Consider the following 14,755-nt stretch of genomic DNA (forward strand, 5'->3'; position numbering starts at 1 on the left):
CAATTGACAAAGGGAAGCAAGGTTTCATGTAAAAACCTTTCTACTTAAAAGACACTGCAGAAAATACAGGCCTTCTTGGCTACGGAGGTCCGCACCAAGATTTTGGTGCGAATTTCCATCTTTTTATCACTTTTTGATCGAATTTTCTCATCTCCACCGTCTAGTATCTAGATAATATTGTATAGATCATCTCTGCAAAATTTCAGCCAATTTGGTAATCGTTAAGTCACTCAGAATTGTGTTTTTCTGTTAAAAATATGAACGATAACGGTTCGACATAATTCGGTCCGTCCATTTGTTATTCGATTTTGAGGGCCTTAACGATTACCAAATTGGCTGAAATTTTGCAGAGATGATCTACACAATATTATCTAGATACTAGACGGTGGAGATGAGAAAATTCGATCAAAAAGTGGTAAAAAGATGGAAATCCGCACCAAAATCATTGGTGCGGACCTCCTTAGCTGAGAAAATCCGGCAGAAAATAATTATCTACATGTATTCAACTAACTGCCAGTAAATAATAAGGCCAGAAATACATCATTCACATGCATACATAGAGATACAAATCATAGAATGATGGCTGCAGCTGAAGCGCGGGCCTTGAAGTGAACGGGATTTAAGTGTCCATGATAAGAAACAAGCACAGCTGAACCTTCTCATTACAGCTCGCCGAGACCCACAGACACCCTTGGAGGCTAAGCTAGCACTTGCAAAAACAGTAAGCAATCCATGCATTGACGTTAGCAGGAAGCAATCAATCACTCACTCACTACTTCCACCAAACCCAAGTACCCATTGTTATCATCAGCTACTGCATCCCTATGGAGAATATAATATCTTCTTTGTTCATTGCCAATAATTATCTAGTCATATTCTTTGTTTGAACCTAAGATCTCTACCCCTCACCCATTGTGCCCTTCTTCTAGAGTATTGGATCTAGTGTTTTGCCATATTTCTTTTCCTTCAATTTTGTTCATAATAGGGTGATTATGAACTGTTCATATCATTTGGATTATTGGACGGCCTCTCATTATGAGCCATCAAAGATTTTTATTATCCATAAGGCTTATCTCCTGTACTAACATCATTTAAACATTTATAGATTGGCTGACAGTGGGACTATTTAGATAATGAAACATTAGTCCTGGGTCTTTAGATAAACACCATAGAAAAGTAATAAATAAATTAACCAAGCCCACAACCCCGTTAAACAAAATATCATAATTAAAATTTTAGAATTTCCATTCAACATCAAGAAAATCTCACTCATTAATAATAATAAAGTATGAATATCAAAAGATGAAAAAAAATACCGAATATTTGAAGAGAAAAATTCAGCATCAAGACGAGATATATAACAATCAGCGGGGAGATTACTAATTACAAGATTTTTGTTAAATCAGATCTGGAGATTCTACACAAATTTGAGAACTTAATACATGCATCACTCTCAGATAAGTACTTCTATTACAACTACAAGGCAAAGTTTACCCTATTATGTTGTTTGACGCAATTCCACCTTATATTAGAAACAAGTGGCTTAATAGAATTATTGAGTTTTTCACGAAGTTAACGTTCGGGATTTAGGTTCGTTGCCCATTCTTTCATAACATCTAAGGTACTGATACTCTAGAGTGTAGGATGGCTTAGACAAAGATATCGGACAAACCAATCTGTTTGGTGTTGTTTTATATCATTCAAGATGTTACTCAAGAAGACAGATCACATAGTCATATTCAAGCAAAAGAACAGGATAAATGACAAAGTCATCCAAGCAACAAAAACAATGGAAATAGAACTAACCCAAGAAAAGGGGCCTTCAAAAACTCGATCCAAATATTGATTTCTAACCATTGAAGACATCTACAAGATAAGCTTGTATGTAGTAGCTCGTGATGAGAGACAGCAAGTTAAAAGCATACTATTTTCAAGATTATCCTAGATGGGAATGGAAAGCACGATACTCAATTCATAAATATGTAGAAACTGATAGAATCCCTAACATATCACCAAACTAATAAAATCAATAATGAAAAACAAAGTCTGCAGAAACAAATTTTGAAGATTGGAAACAATCTTACCACCTAAAACACAGATGATAGAGTAAACCTTTCTGCCAACTTTCAGCCCTTATGAAGTCTGCTTCGCCGAAAAAAGAGGGGTTGAATGGAAAAGATCTATTCATAAAAATGAAATGCACCAAAACATAAATTAACCATAAAAACAATGATAGAAGCTTATTCATGATATGATTGTGTTATGAAATTGATGCTCAATTTGGTACAAAAGCCAAATGCCATTGACATAAAAATAGTACTTCAAATGAAGATATGACGCCTTTCATGTATGGTAGACCCAATATTTGTTTGATATAACAATTTGCACAAAACAAAATGTTGATTCACAAGCAATTGGTATCGATAACAAAATAAAATACAATGCAAGTGAAATCAGGAAGCTATCTGTTACAACAGTGGGTGGCACACCAACACCAAGTCCTTAAATTCCTCCTCACTTTAGTGGGGAATGCGAGTGCAAACTTCCCTAAAAGCTACATTGTTTAGATGTTCTCCAATAATTGCCTTCGCAACAACACCTTACTAGATAGTGAAAGTTACTATTTGCTGACTTTTACCCACTTTACAGCATTTCTTTCTCTATTCCATTACTAAATAACATGACTAAAAACTAATCTACTTAAAATGGTCAATCCTATTCACATATGTTATTTACAAATATCAAGTTTATTAATTATTTCTACATATCTCTACCTACAATATCCATGATAGCTGCACTTCCAATGCATGATAGGGGGTGATGTTGTTAATGAACCATCAACAACGGTGATATAACAAAATTACACCATAAAGCAAAAGCTATGTACATTAGAGAATATCTTAAATATCAGTAAAAATGCATAGCATCTGCATAGTTACATGCTAAGTATTCATGCATTCATGACCGGTTAACAATAGTCCATTTAATTCTTCGACTTCTCATTAAAGTCAAAAGGTTATCAATATTCCAGAATCCATTCATTCTGAAAATCATCACATTAAGAAGATTTTCACTTTTTCAACATAACAACAGTAACAAACAGAAGAAGCAGACTGATAAATGAGATTGACAAAAATAAATGCCAATAAATTGATAAGTCTCAGCTACATTTTGTATATGAAATGAGTATGAACAATTATAAGGGATGTTTATTCAAGTGTAATACAAAAGCTCCAAGTAAGAAATATAAAAACCAGATTCAAAATGGGATGCAAAAGTGTTTGTAGAAAGAGTAAGAACTCCACAATTAAGACAAGCTCCTAATAGTTGGTTGAACGTCATTCGAGTAAAAACCAATGGCAGTATCATGACCACTGATTATTCTAAGCCCAGAAGAAAACTAAGCCAAGTCGAGGAAATTTTATTAAGTGACACTGTGACATCTATGGTTTTCCTAAACACCTGAATGAACTTAACATATAAGGTGATGACATAGATCTAAGACTACAAATCTAGTGTTTATCGCAGCCACCATTTGGAAAAGAAAGTAACAGCACTATGAAACTTCTGAATTTATAATTGCTAATGTCAACAAAAATAATCCTACTGTTAATAGAGAATGCTTGAAAATCAAAAACCAACAAACTTAACTGCCATTGAACTTCAGTTCCAAATACCATCTCCATTAACATGGCAGCAACCTGAAAGGACAAAGCTAGCATAAACCACCCCGAAAGAAGAGAGAAGAGGCATGGAAGGGTGCATCACCTATATTGCTATCGCAATAAAACCAAAGGAATTAACTGGACCCATCATCAATCAAGACTTTTCAGTATTCACTTTGCTCTCAATGCTAGATATCTTTGACTTGATTCCATCTTCTACTGAGGACTGATCATAGGTTCTGAAAAATGCAGCAAATCAAAATGAGACAGAGAGAGAGGGAGGGAGAGGGAGGAACGCAATTGAAAAATGAAAAAACAATGCATAGAAAGCTTACAGTTTCTGCTTTTTGGCATTCTGCTTGATAATTTGCACCATTTCCATTGCCATTCTCTGATGCTCCCTTGTTTGAGAATGCACGTCCAATCCCTCAACTGTTTCACAGTCAACTTTACAGATACGACACCATCCCATGGTAGCTGGCTTCCTTTTCCTAGAGTGATCAAAAGAATCCAGCTCTCCCTGATAAATCATTGCATCAAAATATTGAAGGCAACAGAAAATACAATTCAAGCAATGACATTTTAAATACATACAATTTTAAAATATAAATACAGGTGTCTATCACGTTGGAATATAGCATCCAAAACGAAACCAATGACTTGAGGTAAATACTTAACTGCATAAGTTCCATCATTAGGGAATCTCTGAAGTGAAAAGCTGCTCCTAAATCCAGGCTCACCAAGACGTGGATGACTTGCCCTACTGCCAATAAATGATTCAAAGCTCCCAGGCCTTGCGTGTCGAGGATGAACACCAAAACCCACATAATCTCGCATATGCAAATGACCAGGCAAGTTATGAGGACCCAAATGCTCTCCCCTCCGTAGATGACCTGGGTGACCATCTTGACCAATCAGATCGTTCCTCATATGATCATCCATTCGCATATTACCAGGACCCTCAAATTCTCCCCTACGAAAATGACCGTGAGGGTTAATAAATCTATTATCATGGAATTCCCTGCCGAGCGGATCACTAAATCGATGGAATTCCCTGCCATCAAAATCATCAGGGCCAAATCCCCTAGATGCACGAGATGGGATACCAGGGTAATCTCTGTTTGGACTTCGCCGAGCCAAACCGTCCATAAGGCGCCGTCCAGCAAATTCTGAGTAACCACCTGCATCATTGGCATGAATTAATCCAGCCTGACCATAGGGAGATGGGAACCTTGGAGCAGAGCCAGCGGCAGTATCTATGGTTAGACAAGTATCATAATTGACTCCAAGAGGTCTCCTATCAAAAGCTCTAGATGAGTGATTCCCTAATTTTGGAAGAGGCTCAGAATCCAGAAAAGAAGGCCTAGGGAATTGCTTGAGATCGTCTTCAAACCCTAATCGAGTTATCACACGAGTTGGGTCTCCTGGGAAGGGATTCAACCTCCCATCCAGCAAAGCTCTGAATCTTTCATCCCTCAACCCTGGAGTTGATGAGGATTCGAACCCTGGATTTCCATTCATTCTGAGCATGTTTGAGATGATACCAGATGGATGTCCAGTAGCTCCCTGTTCAATCTGAAAAGCCGGCCGCAGTGGGCCCATCTGACCTTCATGGCCACGGGGTGCTGAGCGGGCCAATATACCTCCATGAGAATCAAAAGCACTAGGGGGTGGTGCAAATGGTGGACCTCTGGGTGCCCCTGAATGAGGAGGTGCATGGCTTTGAATAAAAGGCTCATGCTGACTTGCACTCGCAGATGATGCTGCAAACCCAAGGTTTCCTCTAGGTGATTGGATATGCTCAGATAGATAGGAAGGCTGCCCAGGCACATGTCTGGGCCCCTGAGACCTTAAATGAGCTACGGGTTGCCCAGAACCCACTATATGATGTGGAGGCCCTGAAGAAGGCACTTGCGACAAAGGAGGTGCACCTGGCCTTTGCTGGAGTATAGCAGAACCAGGATGTGTGTGTTGCATTATGCCGCCAGCTTGTGCCTGACCTATAGAAACAGTTTGATAGCCCTCATCAGTGCTACTAGCATCTTTTTGCAATTTTTGATCCTTTACTCCATGAAGTAGAGCTTCATCTTGTGGCATTTCTTTATGCTCACCCTGTTTCGTGCCACTGCTGGGAACATCTTTTGCACCTTCAGCTACAAGTTCACCTGATTTACTGTTACTTGAATCCTTCAAAGTACTATCTACACCCTCTTCCTTCAATGTTGGCTTACTTTCAGACGCTCCATTCGCCCCCAACTTCCCCTTAGACTCTGAAATCTCCTTGGTACCCTGATTGCTTGTATCTTCAGAAGAAGGTTTATTTCCATCCACCTCAAATTTTACAGTTTTAACTTCAGAATCAGCTACAACAGATGAGACACTTAAATCCTGTGCACCATTTGTAGCCGATATCTCAGCTTCTTTCTCTGCTGTCCCTGCAGTCACTGGTGGTCTTGAATTTGCTCCCACTTGCACTTGGTTGTTAGTTCTGCCTATATTATTCTGATTTGAAGATTGATGGTGTGGAGCAGAATACATTGGCCTTGGAAGACCTCCTATTGCTTGTGCATATGGTTGAGGTAGTACTCCATGATTTGGCATTATAGGCCGTCCCACAAGGTTTGAGGACTCAATATGTTGCATGCCCTGAGACAATAAAACGTTCTGCTGAGACTGGTTTGAGGCACGTATATGATGTGGGAATGACTGAGATTGGCCTTGGGGACGTAACTGCGACAATGTGGGGGGTGTCTGTTGTACATAGGACTGATTCTGGAGATACTGCTGATGATTAAGATGTTGGACTGGCTGCATTAAAGGGCGCTGGAGAGCAGGAATTCCAGGTTGTTGAACTGGAGGCTGTTGTGCATAGATGATGTTGGGTGAAGGCAACAAGGCTGTCTGCTGCTGGTTTGAAATTGTTGTTTGAAATGGGGGCGGTCGCAGAAGTTGGGGTTGTTGAGGGAACTGAATCTGAGTCTGAACATGGTTTAGTGACTGAGAGTAACGCACTCCTTGAGATTGCAAATTCATAGTACGTTGTTGGGGGGCTGCTGAGACCTGTGGTTGATGAGGGTGAGATTGAGGGAACAAATGATGGCCAGCTGATGCATTAGATGATGTGACCTGTGTCTGAGACTGGACTGTAGCATTCATGAGCTGAGATGGGTGAAGTTGGGGATTCTGTTGAAGCTGAGTCTGTGTGATCTGCTGAACCTGGGGCTGCTGATACTGAGGCATTTGGGCCTGGAAGTATGCTTGAGGCGGATGTTGAGCTTGGCCATGTGCTGATGGGTAAGTCTGTGCTTGAAGTTGTGACTGTGGTGCCACGGCAGGCTGAAGTAAGTGTTGGTTAAATGATGTCTGGCTCTGAGTTTGAGCAGCCATGGGAGCCTGCACAAGTGGAGGCTGAACCTGTGGTTGGGTTTGAGCTTGAGATTGAGATTGTTGGGTTTGTAGTTGAGGTTGAGGTAGGAAAGGAGGCTGCAGGTATGCTGGCTGTTGAGGTTGAACAGTCCCATACGATGCACTACCCTGCAAAGGCTGCTGTGGTTGCGGAATTGCTGGCTGCTGATAGGGATAGTACTGCTGATACTGTTGTTGATACGGATCATATCCAGGATACTGCTGGTAGTACTGCTGATATTTTTGCTGATACCACTGGTCAGCAGTCAGAGCAGCAGCTTGAACAACGGCTTGCGGTTGAGAATTTGGATCAGCTCCATTTATAGTGGCAGTTGCGGTTTGAGAAGCCTGTGACTGAGACGTTGTACCTGCCTGAGTGACAGCCTGGGTCTGATTGGAAATAGCAGCTGTGCCAGAGGCTGAGGTGGCTGGAACACCCTCTGCCTGCTGTGCTTGGGGCACACCCTATCATTCAGAAATAACCAAAATTAATTTGAAGAGTCAAAATTTTAAAAATAACAGCTCAAATCTTCATTAAGTAAAACTGAAACAAAAAAGGAAAAGGGCTACTCACAGGGCAACTTAGGGCGTGTTCCTGCACTTGTCGATGCACAATTTGGATGCTGCACCTATTGCAAACTACAGGTGAATTTCCAAATGCACAACCAGAACAATGAGATGTGCAATCAGATAAATTCCCCTGCCACGGGCACCCACTCCTGTGATACAGACAATGAACTGCTATTTTCCCTATGGTTTCAGCGAGCGTCTTATTTGATTCAACAAGGGGCTGCACAATCAAGTCACAGTAAAAACTAATCAACAAACCACACATCAAAGGTCAAAAGTTTCAGTTACAACCACACTTGCATATCACACAACCTTGGCATCTGCCTCTGTGACCAAGTAGCCATCGTAGGGACACGCTCGAGTAGTGCTCACAACATATGTCAAACAAGGCTTACAGTACAGATGAGTACACTGTGACTGTAATGCTTCATCTGGGTACACGAGAAGACGACACACCGGGCAAAAGTACTCTCCAGCAAGAGATTGAATATTCAGTATGCACTCATTATCAAACCCCATGCTTAGTGCATCAATGCAATCCACCTAAGCGCACTGTACAACATCCCGAATCAAATCATCTTCAAATTGGCATTCATGAAACAATTAACAGGTAAAAGCAACTCTCTTATTAACTCCAAAATCAACAAAACCTCATAAACAAGAATCAACAACTACATTACAAACCCAATCTAATTACTATGTTAATTATTACCAGAGATAAAAAAAACAAAATCAATGTTCATTTTTTAATTCAGATTAGTACAAATTCAACTTCAATCAAAAGTAGACATTTTTCGAAACCTCAAAATTCTGAGCAATCGAAAATTAATAAATTAAGGCGAAAGATATCAATTTGGGTACCTGGGAATTACTCTAACGTCTGCCAATCCGATTCAAGACCCTAAACTCTAGCCCAACTTAAACCTGTGAGAAAAAAATTGAAACTTTAACAGAGAATCTTAGGGGTAACGGCAGAGAAAAATATGATTTTGAGTGAAGACTAACAAGTATAAAAAATACAAACTTTGAGAGGGGGAGGAGTGATTACAGTTCTGCTCGGATTGCTTGAGAGACGCAAAAAAAAAAAAAACCTCTGGGCGTGTGAGAGTTTCTACAAGTCTGAACAGAGAACCAAGAGGCAATGGTCCTTATATAGCACATTGAACTTCAAACGACGTCGTTCTCTGTTAAACCCAATCTTTGGCTTTTCTTCGTTTTTTTATTTTAATTTATTATATATACTTGACTCGTTCACATGCGATGCACGTGTTAACGTACGAATTATTATGTAAAGATGAAAAAAAACAGATTTTATGTCTTATCCGTTTTGATTTTTTTAACACATAATTTTTTGTGTGTACTTGTGTTTAATAAAAATGATATTTTGAGCTAAACATTTATTGGTGATTTTCTTAAGTGTTGGCTTTATATAGTGGCATAGATAGACGGGCTCTAGCGGGCCTAGTGTCCAAAGTAGAGGGACAAAGTCGAAGCGAGGACTGTGGGGGTTCGGCGTTTCTAGCTCGATCGGAAGAGGGGGCGGGTGACTGGGGGTTGTGGAAGATCGATGTGGGGCTAGTGTGTCGGGGAGTGGAGTGCAGACGGCTGGGTTAGTCTGAGGTGGTGCTGCAAGATAGACATCCCCATGGGGGTGGCAACTTGACGGCATTAAAGACCGAATCGATTTGAAGTTCATATCTCTTAGATCCGGCTTAGGTTAAGTGTTTGTGTCTGCATTTTCAGTGCTTCTGTTGCCGATTTCTTAAAGCTCTTAGATGGCTTGCGATCTTTGAGCAACATGGTGGTAGGGGTGGATGTGTGGGTGCATGTCAAAAGTTACCGGTTCCGACGAGATGGTGGCGATCTGCCTCATGCAGCACGGGTCTTCAGCTTGAGCCTGACAATGTTGGGGCTGGGCTGGGGGCCCATGGTTCATGTTATTTTTATTTTATAAGTTATCTTTTTTTTTTTGTATTCATAGCTATTTATTGTGTATGTCAGGCTTGTCTCGACCATACATCAGGCTTTTATTTTGACTGCATGTTGTGCTCGTCCCGACTCTTTTCTTTGCGCTTGTTTTATTTTCTTTTGGCGTGTATTGGGTCTCCTAGCTTCCCATGGTTTGTTCACGGTGTAATGGTTGTTGTACTTACCATTTTGATGGCCGGGTGCTCTCTTTTTGGGGCAGGCCATTGATGTGTTCCCTCGACCATATTATCAGCTATCCTTTATCAAGCACTTAATTCAATCAATTTCCCTTGACTATATTATCAGCTATTATTTATCAAGCACTTATTTCAATCAATTTTTGTCAGGGACAACTGAACAAGTTTTCAGCTGAACATATTTTGAGGATTACTTAGTATGTTGTTTATTCAGCATACATTCATACCTTCATGGTATCCATTGAAGAAGAAAATACAATTCGTGTGTTATATACATTCAAGCCTCATTTAATTCGTGGAAAGGAAAGTGGTCAAAGTTTTCAGTTGGATGGTACATGTAACATCCCGACCAGAGATTTATTGGGATTTGTATTTATGGGGAATGAAGTACATGACGTCACGAGTTTGGAGACATTATTTTGTATTCATTTCTTAATTCTTGTAATTCTTGGAAATTATTCGAACGTTCATATTTGAAAATCCTTATTCTACACCATTTAGGTAGTCTTTGCTCAAAGTAGAATGGGTTTCAAGAGCCAAAAGTTTGAAAATCGATTAAGTTGCTATGACTCAAGAGTTGATTTTTAATTTGTCACTCATTTCTGAAAAATTTTTTCATGAAAATCGTAGAGCTTGTCGATACGAGTTTGTAGACACGTGACGTACTTAAAACGATTATCGTATGTAAGAGTTTCTAGCAACCAAAATTAAACGTCGAAATTGAATTAAAATTTATATAATGGTAATATAGTAATTTCACAAAAAGCACTCTAATCTTTTAAAACTCTCATATTCTCTCTTGGCCGCAACCCCTTCCTTTTCTTTCCTTTTTTTTTTTTTGCAGGGGAATGTGAGAAACACGGAGAGAGCCAAGCTCTCTTTCTTTTTCGTTGGCTTTGGTCGCCACAATAATGGCACCGTGAAGCACCACCGCCGTGACCTTCTGGGTCGGATTGTCTCAATACATATTACATTCAGGCTTAAGTTAGTTTAACTCACAACAGACTCAAATAAACTCATTGTTGCATATAAATTTTGTATTTGATTAAAAGAAACAAAAGTCCAAAACCTAATAACAAAGACCCAAAAATCCAAAACCCATATACCCATAACCGCTCAAATCGTAACACTCTCCGCCACTGTCACAGAGCTTGCTTGGGGACCTGGACTACATACACACCCGTTTAAGCCTAGCCTAGTGCAAATTTCAAGAAACTTCCGAGTAAAATCTCTCTCCTCTCTCTCTCTCTCTCCATGTTTTTATCATCGTTTCGAATCGCAATTCTTCAACCCAAATTTTCTTCCTCCGATAATTGAGAATTTCAAAGGTTGTTCATATTGCAACGGATCATCAAACACAGTGGCAGTGGTATCAGTCTCAAAGAAACCTTCTTGTGATTTCAACGAGTATCTTCTTCTTAGCCAATTTTTTTTTTGTATCGATTAATTTACGTTAGGATTCTCTTGTCAAGATTCCACAGCACATAGCAATGGAGGTGATTGCCAAGAGGAGGTATATCAAAAGGTGAGGTGTCTTGACTTGTTCTTTATTTGAATTTGGTATTTGCTATGGTATAAACAAAATATGAGAATGCAGGTTTAGTCAAAGAAATATGTTTGTAATTATCTTTGTCATTTGCAGATCGTAGTCATGAAGGAAATGTACTTGCCTGAACTAAGTGAAAGATACCAGGAAATCGCGGCAAAGCTGCAGCAGGTCTGTTATATCACTTATTTTCCTCATGTAATTTGTTGCTAAATATAGTCATTGAATAGCTGTAGTCTTCAAGTTTAGTTATGGTTATGTATGGTGATGATAGTATGTCTTACAATCCTTGTTAGAATCAGATGGCCTCCTCAATTACTGGCAACAACTAACGTCCGTGTTTGTAGATCATGATTTCATATCCAGGATTCCAGGCTAATGATACAAGTGGAGCTGATTGGCAAGAGGAGGTCTATCAAAAGGTGATATGGCTAAGGTGTTTCCCATTAAATGGCAATTTTAAATTATAGAAGATTATATAAAAATTGATGGCTCAGTTGTGGGTTTGCTCTGCAGTTTTTACACTACTTCAGAATCGAATTTTACTAGTTGCTGCAAAAGAAAAGTACTGATAATGTGGAATACATTTCTATTCTTGATATTTTGTGTTAGTAGGTTATTTTAAAGAGATTTTAAAAATTCCTGAATAGATCTGAAAGGACATAAATGATGAAAGTAACAACTGAGTCCAATGCTATGTGAGTTATATTTCGCGAAAAGAGAAATTTATACCAATCACCACTTGGGAGTTCAATTGAAGCTCATTTTCACAACATGAAATGAAAGATCACGTACATGGATATATGCTTTCAGAATGCATGGTCACAAAGACAACAAGCTCTCTGTTCTCATTGCACTGGCTTTGATGAAATCATGTTTCAAAGCATTGAGCTCAATCGGTGATGGAAACATGCAAATCTGGTGGTACTACTGTAAAGGCACGTAGGTCTTTCCGACCATCTTTATCTGGCTCACTTTGCTTTGCAGATTAAAGTCATGAAGGGAACTTACTTGCCCGTACAAAGTGAAATGTACCATAGCCTTGTTAGTAAACTTCAGGAGGTATGTCAACTTAATTTTTCTCATTTAATACTTTGCCAATTTAAGTCCTCAAGCAGCATTTCTCATCGAATTATGATTGGAAATTTGTTGTAGATTCCTCCCAACAATTAGGTCACCTTTTCAATCACCGCAGCCATGTAGCCTATGTACAGGGCATTGTAATCACAATGCTAACAAATGGCTACTTTTTCTGCTGTTTTACAGTGTCTTACTTTTCTCTGCTCTTCTTTATTGTTCCTAGCAAGAGTCTCTTCCGCCACCCTTAGATCAAGATAAGCTTGAGAAGCTGAAAATGTTTAAGACCATATTGGAGCGCCTCATTACAGTGTTACAGCTTTCCAAAAGTAGCATTTCACCTGATTTGAAGGAGAAGTTGAGTTCATATGAGAAGCAGATGGCATATTTTGTCAATACAAAGAGACCCAGGAAGCCTGTTTCTTCTCTACATCTTCCACCATCTGGGATGCATTTCCACCATGGGATGCACGGTGCACACCTGGTGCAACTACCCAAGGTGGAGAAACAAACGTCCAACTTAGTTACAACAGAAGGACAGCGGTGTCAACCTCATCCATCACATGAAATATGTCCTCAAAAGATTCAATCTCAGCTTGGACATATGCAACATCACCAGTTCAACTTGCAACAACAGTCAAACCCAGTACAGCTATATACGCAGGAAAGGCCCCAAGCATCATGTCGGGTATTTGGAGTCATACTTCAACCACCAAATACAACGGAGCTGCAAAACCAGTTATATCAATCACATGGAAGCCTTCAGGAGACCTCATCAAGTATGTTGCTATGCAGTTATGCCTTTTTTCAATCTCTGTGTTACTTTTTATTTGGGCGCGTTTGTTATATTGAAGTCTGATGAACACATTATTATTATACATACTTGTCTAATTCGAGATATAAGGAGCCCCCATTTTTTAGTTCGTGAATTCTTGGTGTGCTACCATTTTGCTTCTATAACTTGTCATTGCGCCTAATCCGTGAAACCATATTTTGTTATTTTAGTTGATTGTTATTTCGTTTTTCTCTCCTTGAATGTTTGTGCAAATACTCACCTCTAGGTTTTTGCTACTGTGTGGCATCTCTAGGCTGCCCTGCCCAGACTGGACATACAGATTGGCAAGAAGAGGCCTATCAAAAGGTTATGTTCTGAATTGTTTGCTCATCGATGGGATATAACTTATATGCATATCATATATGATCTGGAAGGTTCAGCTTTGGGGTTTGGACCAATCTGTCGCTGTAGAAGTTATACCCAAGCTTATTGGACTTATACATTGTTGAATTGTGTTTTTTTTTTTCTCTCTTTTAGTAGTAGAAGAAATGCTGGTCACATTTAATATAAGTTTTGAAAAGGACATTAAAGGCGTTGCTTTGTGTCTGTCATTTGGCTTAGAGACCGACGATTATATGCAGATGCTAGTGGCTGCTGTTATAAAGCTGTTATATTCAAGACATGCATATATACCAAAAGAGAACAGAGAACCTTGGAACAGAACATGTTATTTGTGGGTAGAAGATCATTTTCTCTGTTACTTATGTAATTAAAAAAAAAGGATTCTAGAGAGGTTTAAGTCTCGATAGGGATTGCAGAAAACCTCTTTTTCTCTTGGCACTGTTTTTGAAGTGTCAATCACAACCTCTAATTGGTTCATTCAAGTAACAAGCACGAATAACAAAAGGATATCAATTGTAGAGTACATCCATCTTTCTAATCTTTAATATGCTGCACTCTTTCAGAGAGATGCAACAAAATCACTGGCTGCTTTCAGTCCTCATATTGCTTCACTCGTCACACTGTTCTTTCTGTTTGCTAGCAGGATTTCTCATCTATAAAGATATTTTAGATGAAGATAGATTTGTATATTGTGTATTAAACCATATACAGGAGACCTATATATAAGAAAGGCACAAACCACATTTTCCACTAACTCTTAACAGAGACCCATACCAGGCCATACTATCAGACCTATCACCATGCTTACCACCATTCTATTTTACAACAATCCCTATAATCAAGCTTGAATACATCAGTAACATCACCATACTCAGTTAACCAAACTGGTGGTAATCACCACACAACCAAATACCAATTAGGTATGGTGGCAAGTACCACCAAATCTCAATAATCTACAACATCAAACATCTGATCAGCATCTAAGCATGTTGAAGAACAAGCTGGAGGGCCTCCTAACAGTCTTGCACCATTCGAAAACTGAAATTTCACTTGATTTGAAGGAGAAGTTGGTTTCATACGAGAAGCAGATAATATATTTCATTAATACAAGTAGACTCAGGTAGCCAGTAGTTCCCTCTACCTAATGTGC

At 39.3% G+C, this 14,755-nt stretch overlaps 1 protein-coding gene across 8 annotated transcripts; it reads right to left on the reverse strand.

The window, feature by feature from the left end:
* Nucleotides 1-394: 394 nt before the first annotated feature.
* Nucleotides 395-8,770, reverse strand: LOC126785889 (uncharacterized). Of its 8 annotated transcripts, none has more exons than XR_007671132.1 (10): nt 8,689-8,770; nt 8,502-8,564; nt 7,953-8,192; nt 7,645-7,860; nt 4,344-7,535; nt 4,001-4,185; nt 3,769-3,904; nt 3,652-3,701; nt 2,085-2,180; nt 483-698 (listed from the first exon to the last, which is right to left on the reverse strand). XR_007671132.1 is itself a non-coding variant. In XM_050511560.1 (7 exons), the coding sequence occupies exons 3-7, from the start codon at nt 8,157-8,159 to the stop codon at nt 3,820-3,822; spliced, it is 3,885 nt and encodes a 1,294-aa protein (XP_050367517.1). In that variant the 5' UTR covers nt 8,160-8,192; nt 8,502-8,564; nt 8,689-8,770; the 3' UTR covers nt 396-3,819. The 8 variants fall into 8 exon arrangements, 2 of the variants coding, with proteins under 2 accessions (XP_050367518.1, XP_050367517.1); XR_007671131.1 differs by having other exon boundaries at nt 483-709; XR_007671128.1 differs by having other exon boundaries at nt 412-2,180.
* Nucleotides 8,771-14,755: the final 5,985 nt, after the last annotated feature.

This window comes from Argentina anserina, chromosome 3 (genome assembly GCF_933775445.1).
Source record: "Argentina anserina chromosome 3, drPotAnse1.1, whole genome shotgun sequence".
Taxonomy (NCBI): domain Eukaryota; kingdom Viridiplantae; phylum Streptophyta; class Magnoliopsida; order Rosales; family Rosaceae; genus Argentina; species Argentina anserina.

Bases quoted from the DNA above. Each gene is read 5' to 3' on its own strand.
- LOC126785889 (XM_050511561.1), bottom strand. From the start codon at position 8,159: ATGGGGTTTGATAATGAGTGCATACTGAATATTCAATCTCTTGCTGGA. The intron at 4,186-4,343 runs GTTAAGTATTTA...ATGATTTATCAG, and splicing joins CTAATGATGGAACTTATGCA to GGAGAGCTGGATTCTTTTGA. The intron at 3,905-4,000 runs GTAAGCTTTCTA...TGCATTTTTCAG, and splicing joins AATGCCAAAAAGCAGAAACT to AACCTATGATCAGTCCTCAG.